The sequence below is a fragment of the Chlorocebus sabaeus genome, chromosome 23 (assembly GCF_047675955.1).
Source record: "Chlorocebus sabaeus isolate Y175 chromosome 23, mChlSab1.0.hap1, whole genome shotgun sequence".
Taxonomy (NCBI): Eukaryota; Metazoa; Chordata; class Mammalia; order Primates; family Cercopithecidae; genus Chlorocebus; species Chlorocebus sabaeus.
The window spans coordinates 36,154,034-36,172,987 of NC_132926.1; the positions used below are offsets into that span (position 1 = coordinate 36,154,034).

Here is an 18,954-nt window from a genome sequence, read left to right on the forward strand (position 1 = left end):
CCCACAGGCATATGTTTATCACGACACAATTCACAATTGCAAAGATAAGGAATCAACTGACAAGCAGATAAAGAAATGTGGTGCGTGTGTGTGTGTGTGTGTGTGTGTGTGTGTGTGTGTGAGATCTGGAGGCTATAATCCTAAGTGAAATAACTCAGGAATGGAAAACCAACATTGCATGTTCTCACTAAGTGGGAGCTAAACTATGGGTATGCAAAGGCATACAGAGTGGTATAATGGAAATGGGAGACTCAAAGAAGAGAGGGAGGGTGAGGGTGGTTAATGGAAGAAAAATTATCTATTGGGTACAATATAGGCTACTCTGGTGATGGGTACATTAAAATCTCAGACTTCACCACTATACAATTCATCCATGTAACCAAAAACCACTTGTACCCCTAAAGCTACTGAAATAAAAAAATTAAAAAAAGACTAAGAAAAAACCTAATCTTTCACTCCCAGAGTTTCCCCGTTTGGTAAAATGAGCATACCAGTACCTACTCTGAACAGTTTTAAGGAGAGTCAAATGTTTGTAAATCACTTATTGTAGTTTCCAGCTTGTCGCAATCACTCAATAATGGGATCCATTAATAGTTTGGGGAAGAGAAGTGGCTGAAGGGATTTGGGTTTTGCAAGAGGTCATTATGGAGGTCATTACTGGAACTATGGATGGGGGTGGGAGGGATTGGGCAGGGTGAGGCGAAGTGATTGAGTGTGGGCTCTGGGAGGCCAGTGAGGAGGCTGGAGCAATAGTCGAGGCAAGGGATGCAGACCCAGACTAAGGCAGTGAAATGGGATGGGTAAAAGCAATGACTAGGTGGCACAAGGAGCTTACTGACTTGCTGAATGTAGGAGGTGAGGGAAAGAGAGCTTTCCAGTTGCAGAGCAGTTCTGCTACCCTGCATCTGTGATACAGAAGGAGGGAGGCTGAAGGATAGGGATGTGGAGGGGGAGGGGGAGGGGAGAAAGAGGGCGTATTGAGGAGCAGAACTTCTTAGGAAAACAAGAATGCTTCATTGCTCTGTGAGTGTGGGAGGCAGTGGGGCGAGCAGGCTCCACATCCTGAACCAAGTCAACTTTAGAATCTCCAGGGAGGGCCCTGCACATGTGACTTTCCCCAAACAGGTATTTCTGAAGGACTTCTTTCTAACTTGTGTCACGTGCAGTTGACTTTCTTTGTCTCCAGGACTCTCCTAGAGGCCAACTGCATTGGTTTCAATCCACCCACTTAACTTCCTGCACTGTAGTTTTCCACAGAACTTACTCAGCATCTTCAGGTCTAATCCTGAATTGTTTTCAAGTGCCACTGTTTTTTGTCTGTAGTTGCAGTTCATCTGTGAGGTCATTTCCTGATGTTCTATCCAGAAGTTTCAAGTGGTTTCCCACAGGTAGAAAGACACAACGACAAAGGGGGAAAAAAATTCCTGGCTCTGGCTTCTTTTTATGAAAGGGTATTGCTACCCTTTTGGGTTTGAGACTTGAGGGACCATCCAAGACTTGTCTCTACCACAGGAGGAGAATGAGGCAGCAGCTTATTCTTGGTGCCAATAGCACCATACACAATGTCTGGACACAACTGGTAGTTCATAAAGAAACAAAGTGATAGTAAATGGAAGCCTTTTTCAGGTGCAAAAGACTTAGGACAAATTCTTGACTGAGGGGGTGGGTGGAGAAGAGAATGCTGGAAGGCCTTAGCATTCAAAAGGAGTCAACTGAAGACAACCAAGAAAAGGGAGGCTGCAGACATCCAGGATAAACTACGCTGGCAGAATGTTGCCTAACGTGGTCTTAGTTGATAGCACAGTATAGTGATAGGAGGTTACGTTTTACAATTAGACAATTCTAAATTCAATCCAGACTCTTTACTAAATTACACGAACTTGGCTTAATCATTTTTCTTTTGGGGCCTTAATTACCTTGCTATAAAGTGTTGATAATACCTCCCCTACCAAGGCTTTTATTACAGTTTTGGAATGGAGGGGAGGCTTAGGAGACTGGGAGTAAAAGGAGACTTTTCTATTAGAGGATATCACTCAATCAATCAATCAATCAATCAATCAATCATCTATCTATCCATCCATCCATCCATCCATCCATCCATCCATCCATCCATCCATCCATGCATGCATCCATCTACCTACCTACCTACCTACCTACCTACCTACCTATAGATCCATCTGTCTCATATTAGTTTCAGTAAAGTTTGAGGTTATATTACTCTTCTTCCTTTGGTAGTAGAATCTCCAATACTCACTATGGTTACTAGCACTTCGTAAGCATTCAACAGATGTTTATTGGCTAGAAGAGTTACACTAATCTGTAATCTTTCTTTAAGAAATTAATTCTTTCTCCAGTCTTCCCTACGTATATGTCACCACCACCTGCCCAGATATCTACGTTAAAAGTCTTGATTCCTTGATTTATTGAGTACCTGCTAGGGTCTAGGCACCATGTAGGTTGCTGGAGTGGGGAAGGCAGGGGGAGTGTGATGAGCTAGACCCAACCACAGCTCTCAAGAATGTTAGAGAAAAGGGAAGAACTTGTCATTTGCTCAACTTTCTGCTTGTCTTTAGATAGAAGTCATAAGTGGGCCATTTCGAGTGTGCTTTTACAACCTTTGGTCAAATACGTAGAAATCCTTCCAATCCACAGCCATCTGAGTGGAGAAAAGGCTGCTGTGAAGTGGTTCCCTGGTCATCGGATGTGTGAATGCCATACTGTGGAATTCTCACTATTTGTGAAAACTACTAAGGAATAATACGTGTTTTGAATCCTACTAAGCTTCTCCCACTCTAGTCCAGCCTCCGTAGATGACACAAATGCCCAGAATAAGAATTTTAAAAGCACACGGAAAATGACTCTTGGTGAAATCTTTTGCGAAGTCAACTTAGAGCTAAGTGAGCTAGCTTATTTCTACTGAGTGTGGGCTGCACTTTATATATCTATGACTATATATAAAGAATCCTTTCAAAAAACTCTGTGACTCTTTGGCTTAATTGTGAGTCACAAGGCTCCCATTTTAGAGTGTGTGTGTGTGTGTGTGTGTGTGTGTGTGTGTGAAGGAGAACTTTGGGCATAAAGCGTATATTAATATGTACTTGTAAAGAAGTGCAGTGTGTATGTAGAAAGTTTTATAGCTTTTGTTAAAGCAAGGGGAGTGTAATGCAGGAGAAAGAGAGAGAAAGTGTATATGTGTGTGTGTGTGCATGTGGTGCAGGTGGTGGGCAGAATTACATGAGCAGCCAACTTCTTAGTGACCCAGACAGTGGTATAAGATATGAAGCGTTGTAGGAGGTGATTGTTTTCCTTTCAGAATAGCACACAGGTCTTTGAGGAGCCCTTGACTTTCTCTTTCCTCCTTGTCTTGTTAAAAAGGGATTAGAGTCCAATTAAGCCTTTTAATCCCAAGGTAGAAATTCATGTTTAAAAACAAAATTTACGGCTCCTTTAAAAAAAAAAAATCAGTACAAGTTGAGTTTTGCCCTTTCAAGTTGCCACCTGCGTGGTCCCAAAGAGTGTTTTCAGCTGAATACCCAACATTCAGCTCTTCTTAATTACTTTGCCTCATTCCTCCAACTCCTTCATCTTTTAAAGCACCCTTCAACACAAATAGCCATATGCTACTAGAAATACTTCAGCCTCTGGATTGCCACGACCACCCCAGGTTTATTTCTCTTCAGTTGGCAACACAGTGACCAGGGTTAACAGCAATACCATTAAGAGCTAACACTTATTGGATGCTTAGTATATGGCAGGCATCATGGTGCTAGGCACTTTACATGCATTATCTTATTAGGTACTCCATCTGGAAACACCCAGGGCTGGCTTCACCAGTGTGTGACCTGCATAGCCACACAAGGCTCCTTGCTTGGTTTAATGCTCTGCTGTTCCCATCTTGAAATTCTTGATTATTTTTGAGCAAAGGACTTGTATTTTCATTTTGGACTGGGTCCTACAAATGTAGGTAACGAGTCCTAAGAACATTCAATAACCCATAGTTTCTTTTTGTTTCTTTTGCTTTCTTTCCATCTGATGCCTAATACATTGCCAGAGGATGGGACGGTGAATCTCAAATTATGATGCCAAAACACTCTTGAGAAAATAGGTGCCATCATCTCTTTGGAGGGAAGTTCTCTAAGGGGCAGGAATGATATCCTGGCTCTCAGCAAGGGAAAGAAAAGTATCTGTGAGAATTTGGATAAGTTGTTTAACCCATCTAAACCCAAGATCCCTCATCTGTAAAATGAGGATAATAGTAATAACACCTAACTCACAGGCTGTTCAAGGATGAAATAAAATGTTTATACAATTCTGACATGGAATACATATGGCATTAGTTACTAGTAGGGCATTCTGGGTGCTTAGCTAGTAGTAAACAACAAATATTGCTTGTGACATGGTATGAATCACTTGCCCAATTCAAAAGTGCCCTAATCTCAGGAGATTCTTCCCTACCTGTCCCGCTGAGCTGGAAGGAATGTCTGCTTTCTCCACGGGCTGGGTGATCACAGAGGGGTTGCTGGAGCTGATAAGCACTGGGGTGCTGATCTCTACCATATGGCGCCCTGAAGGAGAATGGACCATCCGGTTGAGAGTGTTCAAGGCTGTTGTGATGGAAAATTGCCCGGGCCCCTTCCTCCTGGATCCTGGGCCCCTACGGAGGGTAGATGTGTTGCCTCTGGAGGATGAGGACACCAGGGACAGGTTTTTTGTGCGGGATGACTGGCGACCTTTGTTCTTCTCTAGAAGGTGTCTTGCGGTGAGGTTTGGCTGAAAAGACAAAAGGTCCAATGAGAAGTTTGTCTTCCTGATCTAATGTACGTAGCCAGTTCCTACCCACACCCATCTGAAACCAGGTCAGATGCCACCTCCTCGGTCACTGGCTCAGATGCTCATTCCTTGGTGAGCACAGTAACAGCTTCCATCTTCTATCAATGCATCCTCATGACTTTGCTCTATCAATGCATTCTCCCAACTTTCCTGCAAAGTAAGTATTACTCATTTACTTAATAAGCCATGATGCTCTTCCCTGGCTGAGTATATTTATTCTTCCTTTACCCATTTTCCCCAGTCATTTCTGGCTGTTTTCACCTAGTGGACTTCTCCCCTCTTCCTTTAGCCATCCTGGAATCCCCTGCTGGGTTGGCCACTTCCCTTTCCTGGTGCTCCCAGCAGCCCCTGTGTTTCCCGATCATTGTATTTTTCACTCCAAACCACAATCCTTTACTTGCCTTTCCCCCACTAGTCTGTTAGCTATCTGGGTTGCAGGGACCTTCTACACATGATTCTCTCCTGTACCCCAGAGTAGATGCTTAGTGCTTGTGGAATAATGAGTGAATGAAGTTGCTCAAGTTCATACATTTCATAAGTGTTTGGGCCAGAATGTAAGTGCATTCAGGACCCTGAATTCTTATGCTAAGACTGTCTTTTACTACTTCCTTTAAATATGTTCATGTAATCACCCTTCTTCCTTGTTCTATGTCTCTTAGTCAGTGATGTGTTAGTAAATCAGCTGTCAGAAAAAAAAAAAAAAGTAACAAGGAAGAAAGAAAAAAAATCCCTGATTCATAGAGTTTTTCAAGCCACCAATGGTTAAACAACTGGCTGGAAAAATTCCTGAAAATGTAACAACCAGCTCTTGTGATCTAGTTCCAGCCAACTCCAGTACACCACTGTGTTATGTCTGTCTTCCCCACTACATCGGTCCATTCTCACAAGAAATACATAGTAATATTTTGAGTACCCTACTCACTGAGGGCCCCTGTGGGTTCATTTCCTTTGGAAATCTGAAACATGTTGACAAACAAGAGTTAGTGCAATAACTCTTAAATTTTTGGATGATTACCTAAATTTTCGTTTTTATAATTGTTACCAGTTGCCCTCTAAAACCATAGCTCATTCTAATTTAGAAATCCAACTATAGAGGTAAAAGAAATTTGCCCATTAAAGAATTTTTTAGCGATAATGTACAGAGGATTAAAACAACTGAGACAGAAAATTTTATTGAATGTGACTTTTGTTGAGGAATAAATAAAGTTCTTAAAAAGAAAATTTTAAAAAAGATGTGGTTCTTACCTCAAGAAGCTTATAATATTGTGAAAAACTCATTCAGTAGGGGAATGAGCATTATTATGTCCACTTTAAAGATAAGGAGGCTGAGGCCTGGAAGGGGTGACTTATACGTGACAGAGCCAGCATGTAAACAACTAAACAAGAAACCATCATATAATTGTAAGTGCTCTGATGTGATAGAGAGGGATTGGGGGAGGGAGTTACTTTAAATTAGGGGGTCGAGGAAGATCTGCTGAGAAGAGGGCATTTAAGTTGAAACAACAAATGACAAGAAGGAGCTAGCTATGTGAAAATGGAGGTAAGAACATGCCCAGAAGAGGCACCATAAGCTAGTGTGAAAGTCCGAAAGAGGGAAGGAGCTCAGCTTGCTTGAGAAAAAGACAGAAGAAAGAAACAGAGAGAAGGCTGGAACAGAGCATGTAAGGAGAAGATGATAAAAGAGGCCATAGAGACAGGCAGGGGCCAGATCACAAGAGCCTCGGAAGCTTCCATTTTATTCTACATATAATAGGAAGTCTTTGGCAGGACTTAGGTAGAGGAGTGATATGATCTGCTTTATGCTTTTAAAAGCTCATGCTACTGTTCGGCAGTTTCTTAGAAAGTTAAACGCATACTTAGCATCTGACCCAGCGATTCCACTCCTAAGTAATCACCCAAGAGAAATAAAAACTTGTGCTCACTCAAAAACCAGTATGCAAGTGTTTATAGCAGCTTTATGCATAGTTGCCAACAACTGGAAAACAACTCCAACGTCTTTCACGAGGTGAATGAACAAACTCTGGCACATCTATACAATGGAATATTACTCAGCATCAAAAAGGAATGAACTACTGATACATGAAACAGCATGGTAATTCCAAATGCATTATCCAAAATGAAAGAAGCCTGACTCAAAAAGCTACATTCTGTATGATTCCATTTATATGACATTCTGGAAAAAGAAAACTACAGGAGCAGGAAACAGATTGGTGGTTGCCAGCGGTTATGAGTTGGGGAAGAAACTGACTATAAAGGGGCAGCATGAGAAATTTCAGGGCAGACTACTGGAACTATTCGACATCTTGATTGTGGTGTGGTTACGCAATTGTATGCATTTATTAAAATTATAGAACTGGACGTTAGAAAGAGTAACTTTTGCTGTATGTAAACAAACAAACAAGCAAAAAGAAATAAAAAGCTCGTTTTGGTTGCTATTTAGAAGTGCCAGAACAGAAGTAGGGAGACCAATTAGGAAGTTACTGAAATTGTTTAGGCAAGCTCTGATGGCAGCTTGAACTAGGAACAATGACTTAGAGGCCCCAGGGCACCTGCCCCTCCATTGTTCACCCAGTGAAAGGGCAATATGCACTCTGAATTGAATGAGTAAAGTTCTTTATACAGCCATTCGTGGCTATAATGAAATAAGTTAATTTTTTCTGCTTCCACCTAATTGTTCTGTCCCCAGGTGAGTACCACCATCAGCTTTTCTAACATGAACACTGACAAAGGGCCCCGGGAGACTCTGCATCTGCCCTGTCCTCTGCCAAAATGATTAATAGCTCTGCTGGGGAAGAATTGCAGGTCTCTTAGATTTGCACCCACTCATTTGAAACAATATTGTTGAGGCTCCTTGGGCTGAGCAAAGTTCATATAACCCAGGCAGGCTCTGTTGGAGGAGTCCTGATAAGAATGAGCATAGGCTCAGCCTTTGTTTTATCACCTTTTAATGCAGGTGCAATTCAATATGTGAAATGATACATTAACAAGAAAAATCCTGTTTATGCCAAACACACCCACACACATGCACACACACATACATCATGCTCATAGGAAAGCCTCCCTTCCTTCCAATTGCTTTCCATGACACTGGTAATTCAAAACTTATTTAAAGAGTTCTCAGCAAGTGCTAGTCTTAATGAAATGACTGGAGTCAAAATTTAAGTGCTGCTTTAAAAAGCACAATTTAGATTTCAGATAATTTTTGAAAACCAGGTTTCCAGATTAGAGCAACCACTTGATTATCTTTTTCCCCTCCGAGCAATTAGGAGAACAAATGAAGCACTGGCTAGTTTAATGATAATCTTGATGGTTCTTGTACTCGCTAATTTTAGAGGTGAAGTGGCTGGAAAGTATATCCAAATGAATAATCATTAAATGAAGAAGTTTTGGGAAATGGGTTTCAGAAATGTGTAATAAGATGACTGGTGACTTCCCCCCAGTCCAGAGTTATGAAGAAGCATCTCAAGATAATGCAGGAGACCAGGGAACAATTTCCATAAATATTTAAGCGCCTCATATGGGTCCAACGAGGTACTAATTGCACCTGACCTCTGTCCTTGGAGAGTCAACCATTGACTCTGAATCATCCTAACTTCCTCCTCAGAAAAGGCTCCTGCCCAGCAGATGGCTCTGCAACTGATCTATGTCCATAAATCAAGAAGTGGGGCTGTCCTTGACCACTTCTCTTCTCTATCCCTGCCTCTGTGAACCCCAAAGTCCTGTGGATTCTACCTCCTGAAAGGTCCCTGAACCTATGGGTCTAATCCACAGTCATCTAACTGGGCAATGCAGGGACCTCCTACCGGCACTTTCTGCTTTCTTCTCCTTCCTCTTCAAATCGTTCCCCCCACTACAGCCAGGGCAGTCTTTAAGGAACCCAAATCTGGTCACTTAAAAAACCTTTCAATGGCTTCTGTTGGCTTTTGGGTCGAATCCACACTTCTTATGAAATGGCAGAGGCAATGATACCCAATGTTTCATGTGTTCCCTTATACTTCTCAGCTGACTTGACATCAGATCAGGCTATGTGACTGGTTCAGGCTAGTGGGCTGTGAGTGGGAGTGATAAGTGTCATTTCTGAAATGAGGCATTTCGTTGGTGATACAACTCACTCTTCTTCATGCGTCCCTACTGTGGAAACTAGGAAGCCCACAGGTTCCAGATGATGCAGCTACCAGATGGCCCAGCCATACTAGTCTGGGTTCCTGAGTGACTATGTGAGCAGAGCCCCTCATCACTCTGCACTGAACATGGAATGTAGGTGAGGAATAACATTTTCTTTGTTCAGCCACTGAGACTTTGGTGCTGTTTATTGCCACGGCATAACCTAGCCCATCCTGACTATACAGGATGGTTTACGACGTCCTCTGTGATCTGTCTTCCATTTACTTCCCTGGCTTCACTTTTTGTTCCTCTTTTACTCTCCAAGCTCCAACTCTGGTACTTCCTTTTTCCCCTGGCTACACCACACTTCCTCATCCTGCAGGACTTTTGCACATGCTACCTCCATTACCTAAAATGCTCTCTATCTGTCAGATCTTGGCATAAGTGGCATTTGCTGACCTTCTGCCCTGGTAAATTGCATATCATAACTCCCTAATAGTTTCCTCTACTTCAGTCTTTTTTTTTTTTTCCTTTTTTAATATAGGGTCTTGCTGTGTTGCCCAGTCTAGAGTATAGTGGCACAATCACGGCTCACTGTAGCCACGACCTCCTGGGCTCAAACGATTCTCTTGCCTCAGCCTCTGGAGTAGCTGGGACCAGTGTGGGCCACCATGCCTGACTAGTTTTTAAATTTGCTGTAGAGAGGGGAGTCTCACTATGTTGCCCAAGCTGATCTCAATCTCTCGGGCTCGTGCAATCCTCCTGCCTTGGCCCCCAATGTGTTGGGATTACAGCCATGAGCCACTACACCTGGCTACTTCAGTCTTTACATGATTCATCACACTTGTAATTACTGGAATACTTTCTGACATTATAGTCTCCGAGAGTAGGGACCCATGTTTGTCTTGTGTCTTTAGAACTAGGCACAGGTCCTGGCATAGCAGGCACTCAATGAAAAATTAGTTGAATAATTAAACATATGTTTAGGACAGGGTCACAGTGAATGGTTTGCTCTAAAAATTTTTTTCCCCTGGGAGCTCTGACTACCTTCTGAATTATTTTCCATTCATTCACTTGCTAAGCTATTTTTTTTTTTTTAAAACAGAGTGCCTGTTCTGTGTTAGGCTAGCCTGTGAAGTACAACTAACCACTCATCAGATATTCAGAGGAAAGAGGCCATCAAGGGTTTAACTACTTGCTGAAATTTTATGAACAAAGTAGGTTTCTATCTAAGCCTTATAAAATAAGTGAAATTTGAACAGGTAAAGATAATTGGGTGTTGCATCTGAAAGGGGCCCCAGCAAGAGAAAATGTATTAGGAATGAGAATTAGGAATGAGTTTAGCAGAGACAGTAAGAAGACCAGTCTCTCTGGACCCATCCTCCATATCTTCCTTCAACACTGATGGAGTAGAGGAGGTACAGAGAACCCTGAAAGCTGTGCAACGCTCTGGGTACACCGTTTATTTCAGAACCTGCTTTAGCTCTTATGACTAGAAGAATTGGTTGCTTCTGCTCAACTGTGGTCTGTTCTGTTTCAAACACTCCAGCCCCTAGGGTGGACAGCACGCCTTTTACTTCTTTCATAGCTTTCTACTACTCATTTTAAATGCTTTATGCATGTTAAGCACCCAGTAAATGCAGTTAAACAATGAAACTTCTCTTTTAAATATGTAATGACTTGCTTCAAGCTAAAGTGAGGCTCATGGCTAATGAGGTTATTATACTGGACAGGTTATATTATGGTGGAGATATACATAGCCTAGCATGTTTTCTTTCTTTTTTTTTTAAAGAAGATTTTTCTTTAAAAAATAGAAGTAATAAATATATGCTAATTTCAGAAGATTTAGAAAATACAAGTTGGCAGAAGAAAATGAAAAGCATCTAGAATCTCATCACATAGTGATCACAAATGTTAACATTTTGGTACATATCATTCTCTAGTCCTTTATCCATTTATATAAACACACATCCATTTAAAAGCTAGTTCCATATGGTCCAACTTATTTTTTTATTGTGATAAAAGACATGTAACATAAAATTTACCTTCTGAACCATTTTTAAGTGTGCAGTTCAGTAGTGTTAAGTATATTCACACTGTTATGAAACAGATCTTTAGAACTCTTTTATCCAACAAATCTGAAACTCTATACCTATTAAACTTTAAAAAAACTTAACAATGAATCATAAATCTTTCCATATCAAACACTTTATGATATTAAATATTATTCTCCATGTATTATAGTATTATCCATAGAGAGACACTTTTTTCATTACCACAATTAAAAAAAATGAAGTCCTTATTGTTGACTATTTAGAGTACTTCTTTTTTTTTCATAATTATATACCATCACCTAATGTTATGGTGAACATTTTTGAATATTTTGTACATTTATCTTTGCATACTTATTTAAATATTTACTTACAATAAACTCTCAGCTGGACTTACTGACTCAAAGGAGGCCCACATTTGTAATATTTTTGGTATAAGTTTATTTGAGTTTGCATGTGACAGATTTCACTAATTTACATTCCCATCAGGAGAATGGAAAAGGCTCATTTCCCCAGACTCTTGCCAGAATTGGGTATTATTGTCTGGCATCTTTTCTTTAGAGATTTTAGTTAGTTCTGAAATAAGCCTCATAGCAAATAGCAATTGCTCTCAGGCATCACTGTAGCACATGCATATATCTGTATAAGCATAAATCAGAGGTAGACTTGATACTCACGTACCTCTACAAACAAGATAGGGAAGATGCCTACTTTATCTCCTAACTTGCCTTCTGCCCAGTTCTCATCCACTCGGCTGATCACAGTGATGATATCATCCTGAAAGAGAAATTCTCATGGTCAGCATTTACTCTCATTTTCAGGCAGTAAAAGCTCTCAGCAGAGATCAGTTTGGAGTCTCAGATGGTGTAAAGTGTGAGGAATGCACCTTGTGCTTGATTTATTTGGGAAGTCTTTTGCTAAAATGAACTTTCTCCATAAAGGGCAGTGTTTGTATCACTGAGACCATAGGGGAGTAGAAGTAATTTGGAGAATCAGTGGAATCCAATAGGAAAACTTAGAAATGTTTCTAATTTTTAATCACCAGTAGGTCCAAGCTTTTCACTTAAATTTATCTGATGGAGAAATAAAGATGGAAGCCATAGGGACAAGCAATTTTAGCTTTCAAAAAGAAAAATGAATTTTATGCTCATTTTGAAGACTTTTCAGAACCTATTCGATTTTTAATGCATCAAACATAAAGCAACTTTTTGTTTAGATTTTTCTTACTCACTATAAAAGGTTATATGTAAATTTGTAGAAACATTTGAAAATACAGGTAAGCAAAACAGGGAAAATATTGTATCACAATAAAGATACATTCACTGTCAACAGCTTGAATAACACGTTTTTTCCAGATTCTTTTCTATCAAGACAAAACATACACACATATAAACATACATATTTTTTAAAAACCTTTCCAAAAACATACACACATGCATACAATAAAGTGCACACATCTTGAGAAATTTTACATTTGAGTATATCCATGAAATCCCTGTTCAGGTGAAGGTATAGAATACTCCCAGCACCCAGAAGGTTCCTTTGTGCCCTTTCCCACCACTTGTTAAGAGGCAACCACCACTCTGACTTCTAGTACTATACATTTATTTTGTCTGTTCCTGTACCTCACACAAATGAAGCCATATGGGACACAGTGATTATTTTTATTTAATGTCATTTTAGAAACACCTTTCTGTGTCTATACAACAGGTTCAAGTTCAACCTGTATATTCATCCACTAAAGACCTTCTAATCTCTCTCTGACATTCTGTTCCATGTGCCTCAGGAGTTAGGATTAATTTAAATTTAAATCTGTTACTGCATTATACCCTTACTTAGCTTCCTCTTACATAGACTGCATTATACCCTTACTTAGCTTCCTCTTACACAGCGGTACCTAACCTTTTTGGCACCAGGGACCGGTTTCATGGTAGACAATTTTTCCTCGGATGCGGGGGGTAGAAGGTGGGGATAGAGGGTAGGGGATAGGGGATGGTTTCAAGATAAAACTGCTCCAGCTCACATTACCAGGCATTAGATTCTCATAAGGAGCATGTAATTTAGATCCCTTGTATGCGCGGTTCACAGTGGGGTTCACGCTCCTATGAGAATCTAATGCTGCCACTAATCTGACAGGAGGTGGAGTTCAGGCAGTAACACGACCCATTACTATAAACACAGCAGCTATAAATACAGATGAAGGTTTGCTTACTTGCCCACCACTCACCTCCTGCTAAGCGGCCGTTTCCTCACAGGCCACGGACCGGTAATGGTCAGTTGTCCGGGGGATGGGGGCCCGTGCTCTTATACATGTGCAATTATGCATTTATAGGTTATTATTTCTTTCTTTCTTTTTTTTTTAAATTTTTAGTCGGAGTCTCGCTCGCTGCCCAGGCTGGAGTGCAATAGTGTGAACTTGGCTCATTGCAACCTCTGCTTCCTGGGTTCAAGCGATTCTCCTGCCTCAGTATCCTGAGTAGCTGAGATTACAGGCACGGGCAACCATGCCTGACTAATTTTTGTATTTTTAGTAGAGGCGGGGTTTCGCCATGTTGGCCAGGTTGGTCTCAAACTCCTGACCTCAAGTGATCTGCCTGCCGCGGTCTCCCAAACTGCTGGGAATGCAGGCGTGAACCACCGTGCCAAGAGATTATTATTTATTTAATGTCTACCCTATCAGACCATAAACTCCATGCGTGCAGAGCCTCTGTCTGTTTTGTTAATCTTTGTTGTCCCTAGCACCTAACATAGTGGCTCCCCTTTAGTAGTCAGTCAATAAATATTTATTGAATCCATGTATGCAGGAATAAATATATGACATTGAATAAATTACACAATTCACTGAGCTAGAAAGCACTAGGAAAAGAACAGCTTTGGGAAGGAAGATCTTGAGTTTAATTTGGATATGCTGAGTTTAGAACATGAGATTTCCTAGAAGTCTGTGTATTCCACAGCCTTCCAGAATGGGTCAAATCCTCTCTTTTGGTTTCTTTGTCATAATTTCCCATTTATATATCTGTTTCTTCCACTAGATTGCCAGCTCTGTGAAGGTAAGAACAGTGACTCATCACTTTATCTCCAATGGCCAGCTTGGCACATGGATGGGCTCAAGAAATGAATGAGTGTGTGAAGTAAGTGCCCCAGTTTACAAATTCCCAGAAAGGGTGAGAGACGCAGACAATGATACTCCCTTATGTCTTCCTCCAGCTGTGTGTCTAATGCCTGGCACAAAGTAAATACTCAATAAATGTTTGTGGAATTGAACTGACCTTCCTCTAACTGTAGTCCAGGTCTACACTTTGCTGTTTGGGCTGCAGAATGACCTTTCTTAGGAGTCTCGCTCTGAGGTTCCATAGCAATAATAAAGATCGTTATCTCAGAATATGGGGGACAGAGAGGTTGTCTAGTTTGAGAAAACCTGAAGTAAATCTCCTTTCTGGTAGTGGTGGAATAAAAATATTTTGTAAAACGAAAGACCTTGCCTAAGCTATTGTAGCAGTGCCACTTTTTATACTTACATTTGATCTACTTATCACGAGTGGTGAAGAATAAAAATAACTCCAACTGTGGTTTCTATGAGAGATGTGAATGTTTATGGAATAACAAATACTGAATACAGAGAGTTAAAGTAGTGTAGACTTTAGTACAACTGTCATTACTTGCAAATGGTGGGGAATCATCTAATGAAAAAGAGGCACAAGAAATCTTAGGGTAATTAATGTTTGGAAAACATGTCTTGTAAGAGGTTATTTATGGAGAAAGGCACGATTATGTTATTGTGCGTGTCTGGAGTGTTTTGAATGTGATGTTTACAACAAGATAGAATGTTGTAAATGAGTAGAATTAGGTAACCATAACTTGGTCGCAAGAATACCCTTACACATATGTGATAAAGAGGTAGAGGCTGTAGTTTTACATAGCATGTTATCAAATTGTTTGTAATTTTCTGTCCATGTATCTGTTCTTCCCATTACTCTGTGAGGACAGCAGAGACTCTGACTTATTCACATCCTATTCCCAGGGCCTGCAAGGAGTAAGTGCTCAAAAGTGATAGAATGATAGAATGAATAAATCAAATGTGTTATTCAAGCTGTTGACAGTGATTGTATCTATATTGTGGTATAATATTTTCCTTATTTTGCTTATCTGTATTTTCAAATGTTTCTACAATGGTTTCAGGATAAATGAATGAATGAATGAATGAGTGAATACTTCTGTAATTACAATAAAAAAGGCTTACAGACTTCTATCACTTATTTGTAGATTTCTCTAGAGATTTCACTTGCATGTAGTCTGAATTGTACACACATATTACATATAGATGCACCACATATATACATATATAATTTATGGACAAAATATATTTTATGAATAAAATAATAAATATTAATAATATAATATATTTAAAATACAATTTTTAAAAATCAGCAAATATTAAACAAGCAACTCTGGTTCTGCTATGGTCTCTATGTTGTCCCAGGTGACTTTAGGATTCACCCAGAATCCTACCTTGAGGAAGGTCAGGCAATCCTGGTTCTCACTCTTGTCCTTGCCTCGTAGGTCGAAGTTGTAGAGGGCCCTGCAGAGCGGGGGTGGCTGGGGCAGCTGCTTGATGACTTCCACGGAGCTGGCTGGGAAGATCCCGCTGATGCCATTGATTTCCCCCTGGTACCAATTCTCATCAAGCTGTCTCCGAAGAAGGATGACATCTCCCTTATTAAACCTTAGGTCACCAGGATTTTGCCCTCTGTAGTTGCATAAGGCCTTTGCTCGAGGTACCTGCAATGGCACAGAGCGATAAGATACATACTTAGCTGAGAGTCTGGGAGGAACAGAAGATACAAACATTCTTCCTTTTATTGTACTTTGCTTTAGCATGCTTTGCAAATATTGAGTTTTTAACAAATCAAAGGTTTATGGCAACCTCTTTTGAGTAGGTCTATCAGCGCCATTTTTCCAATACCCTGTGCTCACTTTGTGTCTCCGTGTCACATTCTGGTAACTGTTACTAACTTTAAATATTTTAAACGTTTTCATTATTATTATGTCTGCTATGGTGATCTGTAATCAGTGATCTTTGATGTTGCTCTTGTAATGTCTGGAGGGGCGCCACAAACTGTGCCCATACAAGACAGCAAACTTCATCGATAAATGTTTGTGTTCTGACTGCTGCACCAGCTGGTCATTCTCCCATCTCTCTCCCTCTTCTTGGGCCTCCCTATTCTCTGAGACACAATGATATTAAAATGAGGCCAATTAATGACCCTACAACTGCCTACAAATTTTCAAGTGAAAGGAAGAGTTTCACATCTCTCACTTTAAATCAAAAGCTAGAAATGATTAATCTTAGGGAGGAAGGCACGACTAAAGCTGAGATAGGCTAAAAACTAGGCCTCTTGTGACAAACAGCCAAGTTGTGAATGCAAAAGAAAAGTTCGTGAAGAAAATTAGAAGTGCTACCGCAGTGAATACATAAATGATAAGTAAGTGAAACAGCCTTATTGCTGATATGAAGAAAGTTTGACTGGTTTGTGTAGAAGATCAAATCAGCCACAACAGACCCTTAAGCCAAAGCCTAATCCAGATCAAGATCCAAACTTTCTTTAATTCTGTGAAGGCTGAGAGAGATGAGGAAGCTGCAGGAAAAAAGTTTGAAGCTGGCAGAGATAGTCTGAGGTTTAAGAAAAGAAGCTGTCTCTGTAACATAAAAATGCAAGGTGAAGCAGCAAGCCATCAATATTGAGTCAAGACTCACTGCCAGAAAGAAGACTACAACTTGCTGAAGGCTCAGAACATCATTAACTTTTTTTTAGTAATAAAGTATTTTAAATTAAGTTAGATATATTGTTATTTAGGTATAATGCTATTGCACACTTAATAGACTACAGCATAGTGTAAACACAACTTTTTTTTTTTTTTTTTTTTTGAGACAGAGTCTTGCTCTGTCGCCAGACTGGAGTCCTATGGTGCGATCTCGGCTCACTGCAACCTCCACTCCCAGGTTCAAACGATTCTCCTGCCTCAGCCTCCTGAGTAGCTGGGATTATAGGCGTGTATCACCACGCACGGCTAATTTTTGTATTTTTAGTAGAGACAGGGTTTCACCATGTTGGCCAGGATAGTTTCCATCTCCTGACCTCATGACCTGCCTGCCTTGGCCTCCCAAAGTGCTAGGATTATAGGTGTGAGCCACTGTGCCTGGCCAAACCCAACTTTTATATGTACTGGGAAATAAAAAAAAATTGTTTGACTTGTTTTATTATGGTATTAGCTTTATTGTGGTGGTCTGGAACTGAATCTACACTTTCTCTGGGGCATACCTGCATAATATTTTTTTTCCCCATAAAACATGGATATTTTATTCCAGCTCTAGGAAATCAGCAAAAAAAAACAAAAAAAAAAACCAAAAAAAAACCAAAAAAACCACACACATGGAGGGAAACACATCTTTCCACACACCATTCTAATTTAACTGACATTAATTTGGGAAAGCTGGAGCAGAAATATATGTTTATACGTATATATATGTATGTCTTTATATACACATACATGCATTTACAGATTTTGGTCTCACTGGAGTTCATGTCTTTTTTTTTTTTAAATAAATGCCCCTAAAGGTCATTGAATTCAAGCTAATACGTCTACCTATGTCTCCTCATCAATCATTTAATATTATTTGCATTGCATTCACAGTTTGTGTGTTAACTATTTATGTAATTTATCAAATTGCACATTTGGCGAGGTAAGGGAAAAACTTGGTTTAAGTAATACTGTATGTATCAATTACCCATTACGTGATTTTTTCATCATTATTTGCAACCTCACACATCTGTAGTTTTCTACGTAGTCTCTCTATGCAGTCTACTTCAGCTTCCAGTGCTGTACTTATCTGTATCTTCTGGGTGGGACCACCCACGATCCATGAACTTGGGGTCAGGCATGAATTGTGTTGCACCTGAGTTGGATTCTGATTTGGTCTTTGCTTCTAAGCTGAGTTCTGTTGGCAAGGGCACCGCGTGTTTCAAGACGTGAGTTGTTTTTGCAGGTACTTCTATTTTGGCGGAGGATCCTAGCTTAGTTTTTTTTCTTTAGGTTTAGGGAGTGACTCGTTTTTGCTGCTTTTGTCCACAATGATTTAACTGCTCCAAAAATGTGCTGGTTTGTAGCATATACTTTTTCCCCTATTACCTTAGCAATTATTACTGACCGAACTGGGTAGCAAACAGTTGCTCATAAAGTGGTCAGTACCAGAGGATAAGTAATTTTCTTAAACTTAGAACCTTTTCTCGCTGAAACCAAGCCCACCAATCCTGAAACCGTAATAACTCCCATTTTGGAAGAAAATCTTGAGGAGGATTCTTCAGATAGACATGAGCATCTTTTCCAAATTGTACTGTATCAATTATCCCATTTTTCACAAAGACATAAACACCCTTGCACCAGCCAGTATAATGACCAGTTGCAGTGCAGATGGAAGCAAAGCCCATTTGTAAATAACCAGGCTGCTCTTCAACATATTTAGACTGGAGCGGTGGTGCAGTATATATGGGGACTTGCTCTGGTATCACTAGCTGCTTTTTGGATTCCTCTTCTTTGGCTGCATGTACACTTACAGATGCATATATAAGATCTGCAGGCATGATTGTCAGTTTTCCCATCTACTAGCAGGGTGAAAATCTGAAACACTGACAATGGTAAATGTTGGGGAGAATGAGGAGTAACAGGAAGTCTCATTCATTGCTGGGTGATGAAATAATCTGCACAACAAATGCCCGTGATACGAGTTTACCTGTGTAACAAACCTTCACATGTACATCTGAACCCTGATGACCACCATGTCTACGACCCTTTCAGCCAAGGTTTTCAGACGACACCTGCGTAATATTAATAACTAATTACTGAGCACTTCCTATGTGCTAAGTGTGTATGTGGGCCATCTCATTTAATCTAGGTAGCCCTTGGAGATAGA

General features: G+C 40.2%; 1 protein-coding gene and 1 pseudogene across 4 annotated transcripts in view; both read right to left on the reverse strand.

The window, feature by feature from the left end:
• Positions 1-18,954, reverse strand: part of SH3RF2 (SH3 domain containing ring finger 2) — a 145,660-nt gene that overhangs the window by 67,331 nt on the left and 59,375 nt on the right. For all 4 annotated transcript variants that reach the window (XM_008014841.3, XM_008014840.3, XM_038006463.2 and 1 more), the window contains exons 3-5: positions 15,495-15,764; positions 11,667-11,762; positions 4,456-4,770 (exon numbers count right to left, since the gene is read on the reverse strand). In XM_008014841.3, the coding sequence (XP_008013032.3) occupies positions 4,456-4,770; positions 11,667-11,762; positions 15,495-15,764 (681 nt within the window). The remainder of the gene's footprint in view (positions 1-4,455; positions 4,771-11,666; positions 11,763-15,494; positions 15,765-18,954) is intronic.
• On the reverse strand, positions 17,852-18,902 carry LOC140709913 (MICOS complex subunit MIC27 pseudogene; annotated as a pseudogene).